Here is a 20,960-nt window from a genome sequence, read left to right as displayed (position 1 = left end):
GGGATCTTCACCCACGGTGGATCGCAGGTCTTCTCCCATGGTGCACCGTGGGCTCTGTGCGTTACATTGCCAATTCCAGCCTCCTGATTGGCTGGAATCGGCACACGTGACGGGGCGGAGCTACGAGGAGCAGCTCTCCGGCACGAGCGGCCCCATTCAGAAGGGAGAAGACCGGACTGCGCAAGCGCATCTAATCGGGCGATTAGACGCTGAAATTAGACGGCTCCATGGAGACGAGGACGCTAGCAACGGAACAGGTAAGTGAATAACTTCTGTATGGCTCATAATTAATGCACGATGTACATTACAAAGTGCATTAATATGGCCATACAGAAGTGCTGAACCCCACTTGCTTTCGCGGGACAACCCCTTTAAGCTCCACTCTTTTTGTTGTCTTAACGTAGACTGGATGGAAAGTAGTTTTATACATGTGATAGACTGATGCATCTAATCAATATAACTATTACTATGTAGTGCTTATCTATACAATCTAACATCCATTGGTTACAGGAATAATGCATAGAAGCACAATAAATATATAGTTTTCATGGACACAAAACCAGAAAACAAGAAAAGACCTCTAGTAATAATAATTAGCACAATAAAGTCGGAATATAAGCATCAACCTCTTGACCCTACAACACCAGACATGTACGTCTACCCTAAAAAAAACCCAAAACATAAAAACCTTCCTCAGGGCTCTTTCACACGGCCGTAGGCGCTTTTACGTGTGCCAGAAGGCTCCGCAATAACGCTTAAATGGGTGCACAAATCTAATGCGTTTGCGATTGTTCAGACAGCATGGGCCCCAACGCATACACACCCAATTCCGCAATGCCGTTGGGCCTCCCCTCCCTCCCCCTTGCTGGTTCACCTCCACTCTCCTCCCGTCCGGCTGTTTGCAATGGGAACTCCTTGGTTGAAGTCTTTTGGAATTAAAATGCATTTGTGCAATTCCCCAATATGTTTCTGGATTAAGAACCAGATGAAATCATAGAATGGTAGAGTTGGAAGGGACCTCCAGGGTCATCTGCTCCAATATCCTGCTCAGTGCAGGATTTACTAAATCATCCCAGATAGATATTTATCCAACCTTTGTTTGAACACTTTCATTGAAGGAGAACTCACCACCTCCCGTGGTAACCTGTTCTACTCATTGATCCCCCTAACTGTCAGAAAGTTTTTTTTTATCTAGTGGAAGTGAAAATTTTTCTTTGGGGAAAATTCCCCATTAGTGGTTACAGCAAACAAATGTAGTATAGTACGAGCATGGCAAGTGGTTAAGGGAACTGGGAGGTAAAGGCCACTCATCAGTTAGGCCTATAGCCCTCCTTATAGTCTGTCCCTGCTTCTAAGATGTTAATCCTTGGGTGTCAAATAAGTGAATATATTAAAGTTAAATGCAACCATAGCGGCCTAGTGATTCAATTTAGCCAGGTCTATGCTTTGTGAATATGCGTGGAAGACCATGGGAGGTAAAAAGTAGAGTTCTGACACATCCTATGGCAGGTGAGGAACAGAGAGTGTAAGAGGTCAGTGCTGACCGCCAGTAACCTTCACCGCTGACCACCAATGCTACTGACCTGGTTGGATCAGAACAGTCCAATTAAGCTAGCAGGATGTGAGAATCAACCGTCTGATGAAACGGTACTTTGCTTCAGAACCTGTTTCCAATACAAGTTTTCTATGGATTCTACACCACTGGCATCTTCAGCTCTCAGTTTCTCATCTGCCAGAGAGGACACTAGAGCTCCAGTTGTTTTCGTACGTGGTTTTCCCCATTTATTTTACGGTTGGCTTGCTGAGTTCTGGAAATGCATGGAAATCTGCACTGAGCAGAGGGTTGGACCAGATGACCCTGGAGGTCCCTTCCAACTCTACCATTCTATGACCTCTGAGATCATCTGGTGTCTACTAGAAATTGCACAAATACCATTTTGCCAGGGGAGGAGTGAGTGACAGCAAATCATATAAAGAACTTTAATATTTCATATATTATCATTCTCGAAATCTCTATTTTCATAATTCTGAATAAAACAAACATCTAAGGCTGGGTTCTCATAGGGCAGATTTGCAGCAGATTTTCTGTGCGGACCCTTTGCACAGTTTGTACAGTAGCAGCAAAGGAGAAGAGATTTAAAAAAATCAATAAAAATTGTGCACATGGTGCGGAAAAAAATCTGCACAAAACCTGTGCAGAAACTGACAGGTCAATTGCAGCCCCGTTTATGCTTGTGGAATTCATCTCTTCTCACTCAATGAGGGGGTGAATTCCGCACAAAATCCATAAAACCCACACCAAATGTTGCTATTTTTAAGGTACACTTTCCGGTTATCTGCTGCAGACATTTCATAGCGAATCCGCCCTATCTGAACCCAGCCTAAGGCCCCCTACACACTGCCAGGTCAGATTCCACATGCGGGATCCCGCAGAGGAATCCAACCCTGTGCCTGGCCGGCGACCCCATGTATCTATCCGCAGTCTTCATAATCTGTGCTCTGGATGTGCCGGCCCGGCACACTACAGATTATTGCTTTCGGCAATGATTATTTCAGAAGGGTCGCAGGGCAGACTGCTTCCATTGACTTCAATGCGGAAGCCACACAGAATCACAGCATGCTGTGATTTTTCTTCCACGTGCGAAAAATCGCAAATCGAATTCCACTCGTGTAGAGGAAATCATGTTTTGCCATAGCCTACTATGGGCAGCATTTGCTACGGAATCCAGAGGCGGGCACCCGCCCCCAATTACGCAATGCAAAACCCCGCCTGTGTGCAGACGACCTAATTGCAAAACAAATACAAATTAATCAATTCTCCGTCAGAGACACGGGCTGCATAGAGGAAGAACAAACCATCAGAAAATGGAAGCAGCGAATCCTTACCCAGTGATACAGGATAACCGGTTTTATTTCATATTGCAACACGATTTAGAAGAGGAAGAAAAATGTAATATAATCAAATGCAATTCTGTCTGAATGCAATTTGAAAGCTCATCGCATTACCCTCATCATGTGATGGTTTATATTTTTAAGCACTTTTCGAAGTTGCCCGATCAATTATTTTGAAGACAAATCATCTGAACCTTCATGTAAATTCCTCCACACTTGTTGATCTTTTATGTTCCCAATCTTGCCACAACTCAAATTTATTATCAGCCATCTGCCAATTACTCACTGCAAAGCCTGGGGAGGTGCAGTTAAGCTCTCCGCAGCTTCAAATGTTCCAACAAAGTCGTTATATCAGTTCAGCTAAGTGTCATATTAAAAAGACTTGTATGATAGAAAGAAAATGCCGTAGGGGCCAGATCCGAATTACAAATGAATGTATGATGGCTATTGGAATAAAACAATTAAATAAGTCCCTTTAGGGAGGAAAGTAACCTGATTATTAACCTTGCATTAAAAGTTGCTGGAACTATTTATGAGCCGAGTCTCGGTTCTTGCAAAGCCATGTGTTACATTAAATGCTTTGCATAATACAGAGAGATATTTTGCAGAGTTTAATATTTCCACATCACTTTGATCAGTTCAGTAATCTGAGAAATGTGTGTTAATAATAACAAAACAGCTGGTAAATTGATGAACTAGGCGGAAGGTTAAACACAATGGTTATGTATATAACATAGCTCATTTCATTCACAAGGTATTCTCCTCTGCCTCATATGCTGCAGTTCATTTTAATTTAGTGAGCCTTGACAACAGAATCAGTTCTTGCACATTAAAAACCGTTCAGATACATACTTTTCTGCTAGCGTGTGCTACCATGCCATACTGCAGAAAACCAGCCCAAATCTTGAAAGTTTGCTCATTACAAAAACTTGCAATCAAACTTTACTTTTCAACACAAATATATTAGTTACACTCGATGTGCAGTAACAGAAGTTATCTATTAGGGTGAAACCACACTGCTTGGCTGATTGCACACAGCCAAAACACACTTTCCTGCGGTGGTCAATAATAGTTTGGCTCTGTCTATCCATTAGCACCATGTGGTTTCACCTTCAAAGCTATGGAAACCTTTGTGCATGAAAAATCCAATACATATATCTTACTAAATTCCTGTAGAAAAAAAATGATGCGCTTATGTGTATTTTTTTTGCATTGAGTTTTTCTTCTCATGCATTTAGAAAGCCTCATACTTGGTTTGCAGGTTCTCCTACATTCAAGCTTCTAGTTGGGAGGAGCTCCCATCACTGATCAGCTGGTCTCTCTCATGAATGCACACAAGCTCAGTTCCCCCATCACCATCCTCTTTCAGAAGCTATGTAGCACAACCACACCCACTCAATACAACACAGCTATCTCATCCTCTCTCTAAGTAGCTGTTTGAGGTTTGCCCTCACAGCTATTAAGAGCAGAACATTCACAGTTCTTTGTCATAGTTACTTTCTCTGCTGTCTGTCTTCCTGATCTCCTCCACCATCCCCTGGCACAGTCATACAGCCTTCTGAAATAGCTCAGTGGAAAGGGATTGAATGTATGTTCACAACAGGGGCACAAAAGCTAAGGGAGTAGCTGAGAAACAACCCGTTAGTTTACAATGTCAGACAGAATTTGGATTAGTCTCCAATTACAGTTTCTGAATTGTTCGCCCAGAAACTGTACAACTCTTAACTAAAGGGCAAATGCCCATGGACGGATTTCCGCCAATCTGCAGCGTTATTCTGCAGCTATTAGGTTCTATTGAACCAAATAGCTCAATGTTCAAGCTGCGGAATTCCACTACCAAATTTCGCAGTGTGAAAGAAACTGCAGCATGCTCTAGTTGCCATGGACAAACGCGTGGCCGGCTTCCATTGTAGTCAATGGAAGCCGTCCATCATGTGATACTTCCGCTGTGAGCACAGCAGAAGCATTGCGTGATTACACGTGTAATGTGCATGCATGGCAGATCCGAGAGGTGAGTATTGGGTCTTTGGGGGGGGCGCCGTATCGGACTCCGCTGTGATACTCCGCTGGCGGAGTCTGCCACGGAAGTGGGCATGAGGCCTAACAGTGGTTTCCTCATCTTAATTTAAACAAATGGGGCAGATGGCTTCCATTGACCATTTTTTTTTTATCCAAGAAAACTCTTCTAAATAGCGCTTATGTGACCGTATCTAGGCATCCCTTATGGTGGTCATTTTTTGGATCTTTTCTTCAACTCTTCCTTGTAATGTCTAAAATAAACGTCAATAAAAAATGGGTATCTTGAAGTGGAAAAACAGTCGAGTTGATTTAGTTCTAAATTGCAACCGATGTTCTTGTCCTACATATGCATTTGTCTGACTTTCACATCCATAGAGTTACACCCTGGAAATACCCCCGTCGGGAGACATTACACTTGAAGATTATGCAATAGTATACACTCCATATTCAATGACTGCTGCATTCTATGATTAAACTAGTAACTACATACAGCAAATGGTTAAAATAATTCAATAAAAGAAAGCTGTTTTCTCATCATTGCAAAGCAGGGTCCCTACTGAAGGACCCTTCTGATATGGAAAAGGAAAGGCATTGCCTATGTACCTACTGCTTCGATTACAGATTCGTTGATTTAACAATATCAGCAAAGCCAATCGGTCTCGTTTTGTTCCAAACCTGTAGTGTTGTTACAGCGGGATACGTCTCGTCGTCTACCGGCCTGGACTACGCTGCAACCGATCTACACAGCTCCACCAGGTTAGAAGCTCCCTACTTGTCCATTACCATTCTATCTTTTCCTCAGGTACCAGCACGATTAGGCACAGTATTTGTCTTTTCTAAGGATGATCACTTGGTTAACTTATGCTTCAAATGTTGAATGAACCTAACCTAAACTGTTAAGTTGGTTTTCCTAAAAGCCTGTGCTCGAGACTGTATGAGGATACGAAGGAGGATGCAGCTTCCTGCAGTCTCTCTGCAAGATTATATGTTGTTAAGCGAAAGGAGGCAGTTGCAGAGAAATAATCTGATCAACTCAGAGTACACAGCCTTGACATCACACCAAGAAGAACCCATCGTCCCAGCAAGCATGGTGAGAGCAAAAGAACATTTACAAAAAAAATGTAAAAAATCATCAAAAAAATTTGTCATATACTGTTTTCATCTAATAGTCTTGTACAGCTCCTTAAAAGGAGATTGCAATTTTTGCTTTGCAGGGAAAGGTGCGCTTTAACCCATTAAGGACCAAGCACAGTAAATTTAAGGTGCTTGATCCTGGGCTTTAATACCAGCCGATAGTAAAAGTATGACGCAGGATTAAAGCCCCTGCTTCTGCAATCAATCAGAAGCAGCTTGGGTTCTCAGCTGTTAGTCAGCTGGTAACCCAGAGGAGGAGGGAGAAGTGTTTTTTAACCCCTTCTGCCTCCTCCTTTCTTTAGTATACAGTGCTCAATGAGTGCTATGCTCTAAAGAGTGAAAGTGGAGGTGTCCGCCGGAATCTCCTGGTACAGCGGAGCTACAGGGTCCCAGCAGCCCCTGATCAGCTCTGCCAGTGACTATTGTCACTACAGGGGGATGTTTTCCTTGTAACTGGGGCTCCTATGGATGCCCCAGCTACATTGGAAAAGTGTATAAAAAAAAAAGAGCACGTGAATGTTCCCCAGTAAAAAAAAAAAAAAAAAAAAAAAGACCATGTATGAGATCTTGTATAACGTCATTGGGACATAGATAGTAAAAAGAATAATTACATAATTATGTAAAACAAAATTACAGAATAAAATAAAAATATATACATAAGAAAGAAAATAACCCAAAGCCAATGCCAACCAAAACCTTTGCTGTATGCTTCCTGTAATCCAAAAACATACATATATATCAAAATGTCCGAAACAAAATGAGGAACCCATTCCCATACTTTATTTTAGCATAAATATACTAATAAAAAAAACTAGGTTAAATAAAAATCATTTTTTAGCGGTTTACTCCCAAAAAAACTAAAAAAAAAAAGGGGAAAAAAAGTCAGTAAAGAAGATATTAAAAAATTAGCCCTATGTGTCACGGAATGCAGCAAAAATAATTTTGGTGGCTGAAGGAAAAAAATAGGGCAGTTAAACCACCACATGGGTAAAATCCCTAAAAAGTGTCTGGTCCTTAAGGTACAAAGCAACCTCGTCCTTAAGGGGTTAAGCTGAAGCTAATAAAGTGTTCAGCTCAGTGCTTCCTTGTCAATATGGTGTTCTTTGAAGTCTCTGCTCTTCTCTTTGCATCAATACTGGATTTGAGCCCATGAATGCTCAAAGTCTGGGAAGTGCAGTTACTGTCTAAGGTGAATTGTCTTTTCAATAGTCTTCGATAGTCTCATCAACCCAACTATACAGTTGATTGTAACCACCTTAAGCAAGGAACGGCCTTAAGCAAACACTCTTTTTAGGTTGACCATATGCATTTATATCAGTATCATAAGCCACTGTAGTTCAGATATCCATACCCAACAATCAGAAACTATATTTATTCAAGGCTGAATATTAGAATTGTTATATAGGTTTGAATATTTGTTTGTTCTTCATAGGCTCCTACAGTAAATGCCTTGATGGATCTCAACCAAACTTGACACACATACTCTTCATCGTCCAACTTAAAATACTGGAGGGTGATAGGGGTCAATCAATATTTTTAATAACCTAACCTAAGAAAGATAAGGAAACAGTGTAATAAATGTGACATTAGTTATTTGGTTATATAATGTTATGTATTATGGAAATGAAAAATACCGTATATACCGGCGTATAAGGCGACGGGGCGTATAAGACGACCCCCCAACTGTCACCTTATACGCCGGTATACAGTGGTGAAAAAAAAAAAAATTCATTACTCACCTCCCACGGCGTCCTGTCGCGCTCCGGCAGGATGTCGCTCGCTCCGGGAGGCTGTCGCTCGCTCCTCGTCGCCGCCGCAGCATAGCTTTCTGAATGCGGGGCTTGAAATCCCCGCTTCCAGAAAGCTAATACACACGCCGGCAGCCATGACATCATTGAATGGCTGTGATTGGCTAAAGCGCACGTGGCTTCAGCCAATCACACTATTCAATGACATCATTGAATGGGTGTGATTGCTAACACGTGCGCCTTCAGCCAATCACAGCCATTCAATGATGTCATTGAATAGTGTGATTGGCTGAAGCCACGTGCGCCTTCAGCCAATCACAGCCATTCAATGATGTCATGGCTGCCGGCGTGTGTATTAGCTTTCTGGAAGCGGGGATTTCAAGCCCCGCATTCAGAAAGCTATGCTGCGGCGGCGACGAGGAGCGAGCGACAGCCTGCCGGAGCGAGCGACATCCTGCCGGAGCGCGACAGAACGCCGTGGGAGGTGAGTAATAAATTTTTTTTTTTTACACTTTTTTTTTTTTTGTATTACCGGCGCATAAGACGACCCCCGACTGCAGAGCAGATTTTTCGGGGTTCAAAAGTCGTCTTATACGCCGGTATATACGGGTATGTAAAACATTCCGGAAGTTGCTAGTAGAATTTGGATATAGAATCATATGTAAAAAGGTATATTCAAGCGTTTATTTGAATATTGATTTTAGAATACTAAATGTATGATTAATTAGATTTTATTCAGCTATCTTACTGAATCCCAACTTACTAACAATGTACTGACCCCAAGTAGGTGGCTGAACCAGTTTTGTTTATGTGTAAACTAAAAACAATGCCCTCTCTTCTATGTGCAAATTGTTGATGGACTTTGAAGATTACATTTCTTGTCAAACAAGAAATGTAATTAACAAAAGTACTCAGCCAGTAGTCAAGAGACAAGGTACTTAGACAGCCAGGAGTCGACCTTTATTATCACATGTAACTGTTTTTATGTCTACTTCAAACAGCTTTGTTGATACCTTTTGTTTAGAAAGCTTTTCGATTTACAGTCATGTTGTAACCTGTTGGAATGAGGGGTTGGTCACCAAAAGTACATTGAAACTAAATAAGAAACTAGGTATCAGTTAACATTTGGAAACGCCTTCTTTCCAACTTGCATATAAACTAGCAATGTACAACAATAAACAGAACTCATACTGATATCACTAGACGGTCTGTGTAGTGGCTTATTATGGTTCTCAACTATGAGTACTCTATATAATATTTCCTCTTAATTTGGATACAGGCAACATTCGCATTTGGGTCTGCGTTCCAGACCCCCAACAAGGGGAAGGGGGGTTATGGGGGAGGGGGGGGGGGGAGTCAAGTGTTTGTTGCTCATAGCACAATACAGCTTTCATTTTATTAGAGCAGCTTAAGGAATGATGATTGGTTGCTACTTGCAGGAAACAGTTTTCACAGTTTCGGTAAATGAGACCTATTGCATAATCTATGGTAAAGTATGATGCTTTGAGATTCAGCACAGTGAAACATTTAGATGTATGGTGGATAGTGATGAGCGAGCATACTCGCTAAGGGCAATTGCTCGAGCGAGCATTGCCCTTAGCGAGTACCTGCCTGCTCGAGAGAAAAGGTTCAGGTGTCGGGGCGGGGGAGCGCGGTGAGTTGCGGCAGTCAGCAGGGGTGAGCGGGCGGGGGGGGGGTTAAGAGAGGGAGAGAGAGATCTCCCCTCCGTTCCCCCCCGCGGCTCCCTGCCCGCCGCCGGCACCCAAACCTTTTCTTTTGAGCGGGAAGGTACTCGCTAAGGGCAATGCTCGCTCGAGCAATTGCCCTTAGCGAGTATGCTCGCTCATCACTAATGGTTGATCGAGAATTCCTCAAAAAAAAACAAAGTAAAACCATCGAACAAGTCTAGCCGCTGAAAGCAAATAAAATAAAATAACTGTGAACAAGTGAGACAAGCGGACAATGAGACCAGTGACTTTAAGCATGAGTGAGAAAAAGCCAGGACATCAAGGGCAGCAGAGACCCCAATTCAAAAACAGAGGGGTAAAGCCAGTGTGCCAAGGGAGTCAGAAATCATGGAACAGTGTGAGGGTGACTTCCAGCATTGCTGGAAAGAAACACTATATCAAAAACTTTCAAGACCATGTAACAGCATGAATCTAGAATTCAAAAAGAATGGGAAAGAGCCAGGGCACCAAAAGCCACCCAGGCAACTCCGGGTATATAAACTAGTTATTAAAAAAAAAGTTTGAAAAGGTGACTTTCCAGCTTTGTACACGATTCCTCATGCAGAGAAAGCAACAGAACTGTGAAAATTGAATTCATGTTCAAGATCACATGTAAACTTCACTTGAATAGTAATCAATGCCCAAACAGGTGCATGAAAGGATCGGCTGACTATTAAAATTCATAACATAGCTAAGCAGTAGGCGGATGTGAAGCGATCTGAATCCATATAGGCTTAATATGCATTATAGAGTCCCTTGGACTGAATGTAGCATTGAGATGGGAAATGAACCTGTTTAATGACCTGGGTTTTCCACTTCATATGCTCAATTCAGAATCGAGACTCATTATTGAAACATGCAATTATCAAATGAAGCTTTTCTTGATTTATATTATGTGTTTATGTATTAATCAAGGCTATATCGTGGGTGGAATTAAGTTAATTACACCGATGTAAACTCATTTGTATAAAAGAACATTACACTCGTTCACAAAAAAAAATATTTCTGCAAACACTGTAGCTGAATGAAACTGACAGGCAATGCCAAACTCTGTTTTAAAGCACTCACAAGGAAAGTGAAAATGCAGCAGAGTGGAGTTGGCTATGTGGCATACGTTACTGCGCTTTCCATAACCATACTGGTAGTTTTACATACAACTGCAGGCTATTGCAGTAACCCAACTCAATGAGTGATAACGATGCAAGTATGTTGAAAGAGTGGGGAAAAAAATTCAGTTCTGCTATATGGGCACAATAGCTGATCAACAGATCCTTGAAAGGAGGTATACATATTTGTATAATTAGGTCTCATTCTATTCTGGGCGAATGGGCGCATATGGAATTTCAGAAGTGGATTGTAATCGGCATCCCAAAGTGTGGTGCCTCCAGGAATATAGTTCTACAAATTTAAAGGGGTTGTCAGGTTAAAAATGAACTTTGCAAAATAAGATCCGCATGGTTTAAAACAAACAGTACATACCTGTCCTCAGCCCTGGCGATCTAGCGCTGCAGCATTTTCCCACTGTGTGTTGACCGCAGAAGTCAGGTGACCGCTGCCTGCCAGAATCGAGAGTGTTACTATTCAAAACTCTTGGCACCCATGCACTAAATGCCAAGAGAATAGGAGGGTATGCTGCGGCTTCTGATTGGTAGGCAGCGGTCACCTGATTTCCGCTGTCAACATACACTGGGAGAACAGAAGGGTTGCAGTGCTGGATCACCGGGACTGAGGACAGGTGAGTATTGTTTGTTTCATTGTTTTAAAACCATTTGGATGTAAATTCACAAAGTTAATTTTTAACTGGAAACCCCTTTAACATTTAACCCTTTAGTAGTTTTCCCCGAAGACAACAAACGTAATGCTTTCCCCACTATAGAGGGGTTTTATGCATCTTTTTCGTTTGGAGCCCCTTTTCATACTTTTTTCTAACTCCGGGGTTGTGATTGTTTATACATGTCAGATACATAACTCAGCAGGTATTTATGGACATTCAAAAACGTATCTACAGAACCACAGCTTGCTAAAGCTACCCTGGAAGCCGGGATCACAGCACCGGGACTACATAACAAGGGTAGTAGCAGGGGCGTAAGTAAAGGCTCAGGGGTCCTGATGCAAAAGGTGAGCTGGGGCCCCCCCTCTATCTGTACCCGTACCCATACCTAAACCATGCTGCACAGAGACATAATTTAAAGCTTCTGGGCCCCAATGTAAAACCTGTAAAGGCCCCCAACTATAATGCTTTATTCATAGTACTGGGCTCCCTATATGGAGAAGAGAGGCCTTATGGGCCCCCTAAGGCTCCTGGGCCCGGGTGCAACCGCATCCCCTGCATCCTCTATAGTTACTCACCTGAGTAGTAGCGTATATTACAAAGATATAGCGCATGTAGTTACTGTATATTTCAGTAGAAGCTCATACTTATGAATAGCAGCACGATGACTCTTGAGGGAAGACCTCAATGTCTATGGCCAGTACTTCCAACATTAGCTTGGGAGTTCTCTAGAAAGTAGAAATCTCTGAGCGGAAAAAGAAATCGGAATGTAACTCCTAAGACTGCTGGCGCCCCTTTATTCCAGCACTTGGTGGGGATCCCAGCTCCCCAACTAATTAGGACATAAGAAGTTTTCAAAACTAGGGGGTACACTTTAGGGTAATTTCCCTTTAAATTTAGCGGGGGGGGGAAAAAAGTCTTTTTAAGGGTGCTGGGGTACAGAGGCCCTCTTATGTGCACTGTCACCATCTTACTGGGTCTAGCCATAAAAAAGGAGATGACATGGAAGCCTTGAACTGAAATATTTGCTGAGAACTGACAGCCAGCATGTGCATGGGTTAAAGTTAGCATACAACATGCTAATAGGTTATTATACGCTAATACAAGTTATGATTGGTTGTATGTTATCCCAAACTTGCCATACTTCTGGGTAGCCACCTGTAGGGCGGTGTTTCTATTCGAAATACATCAACTGCTGAACAATAAACCAAAGCAGGAATCATTTTCTATGAACACCGCCTGTGAGTTACACGTTTCTATTCCCTGAGCTCGTACTAACCGCACCCAATTAGGCCCCCCTATTATATCCAACAGTGCAGTTGTGCTAAGAAGCGTATAGATATCTGATTTTTTACGTTTAATTTATGTATTTTGCTAGCCATTTATTTTTATTTAAACCTTTGCACGGTTTGGCTCGCACAGCCTGCATGTATTCCAAAAATTTCTTAGAAATGGAGCTCTCGAGTCAAAGAGGTGGACCAGGACAGGCTATACCCATCTGCAGCATGTTAACGGACAGCCTTCTCCCTATACACAAGAAGGGGGAGGAGCTGTCAGTCTTCATGCTGCACACCGGCAGAGCCTGGCACAGCCTGCCTTTTTGACTCGCGAGTTCTGTTCCCAAGTCAAACTTCAAATTGCATTTATTCTAAAACGCTGCAACATTTTCAGGACACACAAAAAGTGGCACTGTGTATGTCTCACCCAGGTTCATTGTGTCACCTGGCAGCATGAACCCAGTAACGGTTTCCTTTTAACCTTTGTCTCACTTATCAGATGCCTCTTTTTCCCTTTATACCTGACTTTTAACTGGGGGGCAAGTGTGCCCCATGTAGAGCAAATGCAGCAAGAAATAAAAACTAAACTTGTTCTATGGGCCGTTCTGATTATAGCAATACCAGAATTATAACTATTCCTTTAGGTATAGTAGAAACACTTCAGATCGGAAAATAATTTAATTTTTGGCATTGCTGCATTCAAGGACCTGTAACTTTTTTATATTTTTTTCTGAGATGTTGCTGTGCAATGCCTTGCTTTATGCCAGGATGAGCTGTATACGGTCATTTTTCTTACTCTAGATGTGGCAACACCAATTATATAATGTTTTATTTTATGCAAAAAAAAGTAAAAAAGGCGATTTTTCTTTCCAACTTATTCTTTCTTATTTGACGCGACACTAAGGGACTTGTACGTGCGATCTTTTTAATGCTCATACAATACATAGCAATACTTCTGTATTGCAGTGTATTATTTTTCTTTACATTTGGCAGCCACTGCTAGGCCTACGGCTTGCTCATCAGGCCCTCCCACAATCACTTCATAGGTGCCAATGGACTGACCGAAGGCGCTTTCTCCTCTTGTTATGAGAATTGACCTTGGCATCTGCAAGGGTTAAACACACAGAATTGGACTTTTCTCCAATAAGAGTCATTCATGAGGGGTGCCAACAGTATAGTACCACTGGCTCCCATAAGTTATAGCCTGAGCACAGCTTCTGAGCTCCTGGCATCACTGTTGCTTTGAGGGAATGTCCTTCCTGCACAGACGTAAAAATATGGCTCATGCGCCTGAAGGTATTAAAGCTTCTCCATGAAAAACCATATATTAGATGGGAGAAAGGGAGGGAAAGGGAGTCTGCACATGGGTAAGAATGTATTGAGACTCTCCTGCTGAACAGGAGCTCAGTTTATTCAGATAGTTTGATCAAATCATATATACCGTGTTTCCCCGAAAATAAAACAGTGTCTTATATTAATTTTTGTTCAAAAAGGTTTAACTTTTTTACATGTATAGCTGCCTGGACACTATTTAAATTGACTTTTTAAATTAACTGTTATCAGGGCTTAATTTTGGAGTAGGGCTTATATTTCAAGCATCCTCAAAAAGCCTGAAAAATCATTTTGCACCCTCAAAAATTCTGGAAAATCATGCTGTGTCTTATTTTCAGGGTATGACTTATTTTTAGGGAAACAGGGTGTATATATATATATAAAATTCCATGGTATTAAAAAAAAAACACCTCTTTTTAATACAGTTTCACGGTAAAAAAAAACAAAAAAACAAGAGCCCTGAACCCTGAACGGTAAATTTACATAACCTCCTACTAGGAAAGTAGTACTTAAAGCTATACCGATTGTCAGACTGCTTTCCCACAACAGATATAACAGACGATTTACATAATGTAATGTATTACTGTGGAGGGAAATGTTTCTTAATGTTACTTTCCTAACGACTATTACATAGTTATTATCATTTACAAATAGAAACTAGAGTACAAATGGCTATACCGTAGCTATTGTATACTAGACTTTGGCTACTGCAAAAGTTATGAAATTTGAATGTGCAGCTTTCTAGCACAAAGAACATGCGGTGTGCATCTCATCAGCAGACTGAGGAGCGGCTACAAAGAAATGTGACAACCAACAAGAATAAAAGTCATCGGAGCATAAATAATGAAAACTACGGAGAAGTGTGAAGTTTAGTGTGGGCTGTAGCTTCCCGCAGCTCGTGTCATTAACAGCTAACCTCATTTAAAAAGTGACAAGTAAAACCTTGACACCTGCAGAACTGATTGCAAACATCAAAATGCAGAACTTTCAATAAATACATTCGTTTTTCAGAACCAAAATACATTGTACGGAAAGCCTTAAAATTCACTTTTCTTCTTTATCCTCGAAAAAGAAGAGCTTTAGAGAACTTTATTACAATGTACCAAGTCGAAGAACGTTGTAAACAACTATAAGAATGTTCTCAGCAACAAGAAAACATGAAGTTCTATAAAATATTTATATGTTGCAGGTTCACTACGTGCAGCCAATTCACAGTTACTTCAACCAACAATAGCATACTCCATACATAAGCCAAGTACTGAATACGGCTCGTTTTGTCCAAACTTTACCCGAAAACTACAATAAGACAGGGCCTTATATTAATTTTTGCTCAAAAAGATTTTACTTTTTTACTTGTGTAGCTGCCTGGACACTATTTAACCCTTTCCAATCCACTGTCTGACCTTTGAAGACATTATGATTAAGGCTGTACATCTCTGATGTTCGAAGACGTTCGTCGGGGTTCTCTTACTGTATATTGCCAGTAGAGATGAGCGAGTATACTCGCTAAGGCACATTACTCGAGCTAGTAGTGCCTTAGCCGAGTATCTCCCTGCTCGTCTCTAAAGATTTGGGGGCCGGGCGGATGACAGGTGAGTGGCGGCGGGGAGCGGGGGAAGAGAGAGAGACGAGCGGGGAGATACTCGGCTAAGGCACTACTTGCTCGAGTAATGTGCCTTAGCGAGTATACTCGCTCATCTCTAATTGCCAGCCTCTCTGCTGTTGGAGCCTATCCAACGTGTCACTTCATGCAGTACTGGCTTTAGCCAGCATATAGCGCCGTTGTACAATGGCAGAAAAAGAGTAAGCCCCCTAGGAAAACCAGGATAGAAATTGGATTGGAAAGGGTTAAATTGACTTTTTTTTTAAATTAACTGTATCTAGGGCTTAATTTTGGAGCAGGGCTTATAGTTCCAGCATCCTCAAAAGACCTGAAAAATAATTTAGCTTTCTCAAAAATCCAGCAAAATCATGCTAGGGCTTATTTTCAGGGTAGGTCTTATTTGCAGGGAAACGGTATCCACATGTGGAGAAGTGTTAAAAAAAATGGGCACAGAGCAAACTTTCTCTACAGCAAAAACATAACCTTATTACCATAAGAAACTGATAGCTTAGGGAAAACATTTCATAGTCAGGTGCTTCTTATAGTAGTTAAAAGGAAAGCAGCAGATTGTCTAGTCTGGTAGCAAGAGGAGGTCGCTGACGATGTACAGGAGGCTGATCAAGCCCTTCAGGCAGACGTAGACCCATGGTTCAGCATCCACTCCACCTCTCTGCCTGACCACCGCTGCGGATCTTTGGTTCTGGACACGATGCAGGAACCTTTTACAAAGACTTTTCCTTACTATAAAAGCGCATCTTCTAGTCTGAAAAATACAGCCATAATCTAAACTTATAGCATGGTTTTCAAAGTTATAATCAAAGAGCTTCTCACACTGCTTATTCCGTCAAAGGGCTGCTTGGAGCAAGTTTTGTCCCTCCAATTATTTAGTTTTTTTGCATAAGATGCCATAACTTTACCTAAGTCTGATTACTACCAGATGCAATTTTAAAGAGGGTTTCCAGCTCTAACACACATAAAAAAAAACAAAAAAAACTGATATCCTGTCTGCAAGTCATCAATAGTTGATCGTAGGGATCCACTGCCTGGGACCCCAGCCGATCACCAGACCGCTGTCATAATGCACGGAGCAGGAAGAAGATTGATCCATGCATCGTATGGCAGCCTGTCATAGGATTAAATAGACAGCTCCAATTCACTTCAACAGGCTATTGAAGCATCGGAGGGATGGGTCATCATTTTATTTAAGAGGTAGATAACACCCTTTAAGGCTGCCTTCAGGTGGGCGGCAAAAATAGCACCAGATGTGTGCGTTGCGAGATGCACAAATCTTGCACAAATATGAACTCCATTCTTTTGAATTGGGTCATATATAGAGATTAGCGAGCACACTCGTCCGAACTTGATGCCTCTATAGGGAAAGTTTTACAGTCCTCCTGATCCTCTGTGCTATAACACCAACAGTACTTCTTAGGGCTACATCTCACCGTGTGCATTATAGTTGTGGCTGGCTGGGAGCAGTAGTGCACCAACTTTTGTATTATGCATCTAGGCCTGTTCCCAGCCTTGCAGTTATAGCGTTCTCAGCCTGCAGTGCCTTACAACGAGCTCTCACCGTGAAACTGCACTGTAACATTTCCTAGGCTACTGCAAAGTATTTCAGCTCTGCCGCTGTGCAGAGAGTCTCACAATACCCTTTCCTTGGTGGGGTTGAGATAGACGCAGTTACCAGCACTATCCACTGGCTTTAGAGTCTTCTCCCACTCCATACAGCCTCTCTTATCTACAAGTCTCTGTGAGCGGTAAATTACCCCTAGGTATCAGCGCAAGACAGCGGGTTAATTTTTTAAGTCACAGCATAGAGCCTCCGCTATCTACAAGTCTCTGTGTGCAGTGAATTAGCCACAGTGGTCAGCACTGTACAGTGGGATAATTTATTTGGGCCCTGCTCTCAGTGCAGCGTTCAGCTGTCGCTTACACAAGCGTTGGATCGAAAGCGGAAATACACCACCCAACCGCATGCACAAGCTTTAAACGTGCACATTGCCAAATTAATCAGCCTGAAGATGCTGCCGTACAGGCTTGTGGAAACGGAGGCTTTCAAAAACATGATGGCGGCGGCAGTCCCGCGCTACTCGGTCCCCAGTCGCCACTATTTTCCCAAATAGTTAGCAAATTGATAGCACTCCTTCTTGACATAGCAACATCTCTTATCCCACTCATGTGGCGTCAACAAGACCCACCCTCTCTGTTAATGTGGAGAGATAAAGCTGATCTACTTATGAGTCTTGAGGAACTCTCCAGTTGGGCGAGGGGCACTCATGATTCCTTTTTAAAAATTTGGAACCCCTGGAGGTCAATTAGAGACGAAATCATTCAAATCATGGGACCCCCCCCCCACCTCCTCAGATATGTAACCAAAAGTGAGTCGATGGTGCCTTCTTCCTTAGGTCATAGATGTGGATACCAACCCTAGCCTTGCGCTTGGACCCGAACACGCAGTTAAGTCTTGTAAAAGAGAATATCTCTTATAAACCTAGGTCCAGGCAAGTGTTGGGCCTAGTTTCTCCCCATCTCGGACAATATAGTACGGGGTCCCCCCCTCCCCCCTCCCCACATCCCTCTTTCCCCTTCCCAATCTGTAATGTCGCCATTAGTTTTTGTCTTTTTATGCTCTGGGTTAAGCCCGCTTCGTGGCCCCTACCTCGAACGGAGCTGACCTAACTATATTGAGGTTTGTGTTTGTCATCCTTTAGGACGCAGTAATTCTGGTATAGAACTGCGAGTATTTCCTGTTCAGAAGAATGTTACCTATTGTATCCTTATCTACCGTCCTAAGTGGATTATGTTTGTAATGTATTAAAAATTTCAATAAACATTGATTATAAAAAAAACAAAAAAAACAAAAGAAGCGTTACTGCATTAATGAGATGTTCACAGCTGCACTAGCATCCGAGTCTGCTTGAGGCCCACGATTACTAAGGGTGTGGGCAGAGGCAAAGGTCCTGGGGGGAAAAATCAACTGCGCCAGGTATGGCCTGTGGAACTTGTTTGTGGTTCATCCAGTCTTTGGAGCGATGAAAGCAACCGTAACTGCTTTAAAGAGACGTTCACAGCTGTACTAGCATTCGAGTCCACTTTATGTCCACAATTACTGAGGGTGTGAGCCGAGGTCCTTGGGGGGTGAAACTGCCTTGTTTGGGTGCTCTGATTTCTTTATGTGTAATACCGTCTTTGAGTTTCATGGGCTCGCCTATGCTGTGGGTGCACAAAGACTTCCCATTGCGTTGTTTTACCTGTCTGGCAGAAATACACTGACTAGGGCAGTAATGTGGGTTGAAGACGAGGTCCTTGGCAGGGTGAAACTCTGTCATGTTTGGGCACTCTCATTTCTTCCTGTGTAATACCATCTTTGTGCGCCGACAGCATAGGCAAGCCCAAGAAACTCAAAGACTTCCCATTGCGGTGTTGAGCTATCTAACACTTACACAGAATGAATTGTGTGGGGACAATTGGGTTTCCCATTGCTATGTAACTCGCGGCACTTTGGGTCACACAAGGTGAAAGCTGGGACAAATCGCAGCATATTCGTGTGCGTGCTCTCGGGTTGCAGAGCCCATTGCTTTCAATGGGGCTGGCAGCAGCTTCGCACCATGTGCTAGGTGCACGGGATAAGAGACCCCCTTTAAGAACAATGGGAGAAATGCTGCGATCCTCCGCTGCGGCTGACAGCCACAACAGAGGATTGCTTCTTCCCCGAAGTGCAAGGTCCCATTTTTCTACCCATTATGAAATAGCAGGGAGCCTCAAAGAAAGACCGCTCACACCCTGGAAGAAAGACTCAGCTGTGTATATGAATGGCCAGCATGTAACGCTACATTTTTCATGCAGTGGGGGCAGCAGGGAAAATATAGAACTAGTGTATATGAGGTTTGACAGCAATAGTAACTAATTGTCAGAGACCAGACTCACAGCAAGCAGCTAATATTTGGGCCAACTTTTATGTAAAAAGGGATGGTCTCTATTAGATAATCCCTTTAAGGAAGCCTGGGCTAGTGCAAAGTTTTCTGTTAGTCAACAATGCTAGTAACTAAAAATATATCCGATTCTCATTCTTCAAGCCAAATTGCAACCACAAAAACAATAAAATAGTCGTATTGAAATTCTTTGCTTAAATGTGTATGCTAAATCTTACCTTGGTTTAGCTGACTTGGTTCAAGAATCTGTACTCCATTCACTGAACACTGTGCTTCATTCAGCGGTATTAGGGTCACCCGGCCATTAAGGTTTTCAAAGATACAATGCTCACTTTCCAAATCGAGACCATGCAGAACTGTAATTCACGCAGAGAGACAGAAAGGATTATTGATATCATTGGTATCTGAAAAAATCTCCCACCACTCCTTGCTGCCTTAAATGTTTTCGCAGATAATGCTTTAGTAATATGCCCTTTGAAAAATTTGATTTTTATACCATTGTAATGATACAAGAACTAAAAAGGGCCACTAGAAGGCTCTATGAAAGTTTGTGCAGCAGAAAAAGACTGTGCCTGCTTAGTAATCAGGGGGCACCTAGGGGGATTCTCAGGTGCCTCTCCTAGAGAGCTCCTAAGCCCCTGAGCTCCTGGGATTCTGCCACCCTCTTTGTAGAAGAGACACCCTCTACACTGCAGAAAGTATTGGTAATGGACTGATTCTGATGATGTGAAATGTAATGGCATTAGGCCTGTAAGTTAGGGCCGAATCTAATGTATAGTTAGAGGCCAGATGGCAAGGTGTTGATTTATGTGATATTGTAATGGAAAGTGTAAAGTGAACCACTGAGATGACGGAATAAAACTGGCCTCGCAGGTGCTAGATAAAGTTAGTTCCAGTTGTCAAGTGAGTTTTTGAGTGTGACGCCAACCATCATGTGAGGAGAAAATGGTGGTTCTGAGTCGTGACTAATCCCCTATTGTCACACCATGCACAAGGAAAGACGAGAAGCAATGGGTTGAAACTGAAAGGGAGGAGACACAGATTAAGGATTAGAAAAAAACCTTTCAGACAGTGAGAGTGATCAATGAGTCTAAGAGGTTGTCACGGGAAGTGACGAGTTCTCCTTGAGGCCCATTTAGACTGGACGAATGTCGGGCAAACGATGCCTGACACTTGTCCCCGCACATACTAGCTCCTGTGCTGCTGCATAGGAGCTAGTATCGCTGGCTCACAGCGGGGCGAGTGCAGGAGATTTCTCTCATCACGCTCCCTCACCCCTTTCCATTGACTTAACACAGCGGCCGTTCAGTATTGAAGGGCTGCTATTTACACTGAGCAATCAGCTCATCATCCACAGTTTACGTGTGAGCGAGCCAGCGATACTAGCTCCTGTACAACAGCACGGGAGCGAAGACACACAGGGACGAGAGTCGGGCATCGGTTGCCCGACATTCATCCCATCTAAATGGACCTTTAGATGTCTGTCCAGTGAGTCCTACATTTAACAGGGGGTTGGACCTGA

At 42.6% G+C, this 20,960-nt stretch overlaps 1 protein-coding gene across 5 annotated transcripts in view; it reads right to left on the bottom strand.

Moving 5' to 3' along the window:
- Positions 1-20,960, bottom strand: part of KIF16B (kinesin family member 16B) — a 342,084-nt gene that overhangs the window by 160,242 nt on the left and 160,882 nt on the right. For all 5 annotated transcript variants that reach the window (XM_066595622.1, XM_066595623.1, XM_066595619.1 and 2 more), the window contains one exon: positions 19,657-19,794. In XM_066595622.1, the coding sequence (XP_066451719.1) occupies positions 19,657-19,794 (138 nt within the window). The remainder of the gene's footprint in view (positions 1-19,656; positions 19,795-20,960) is intronic.

The sequence above is a fragment of the Eleutherodactylus coqui genome, chromosome 3, assembly GCF_035609145.1.
Source record: "Eleutherodactylus coqui strain aEleCoq1 chromosome 3, aEleCoq1.hap1, whole genome shotgun sequence".
NCBI classification, from domain to species: Eukaryota; Metazoa; Chordata; class Amphibia; order Anura; family Eleutherodactylidae; genus Eleutherodactylus; species Eleutherodactylus coqui.
The sequence above is the reverse complement of the archived record's forward strand: the minus strand, read 5'-3'. Positions and strand labels throughout refer to the sequence as shown.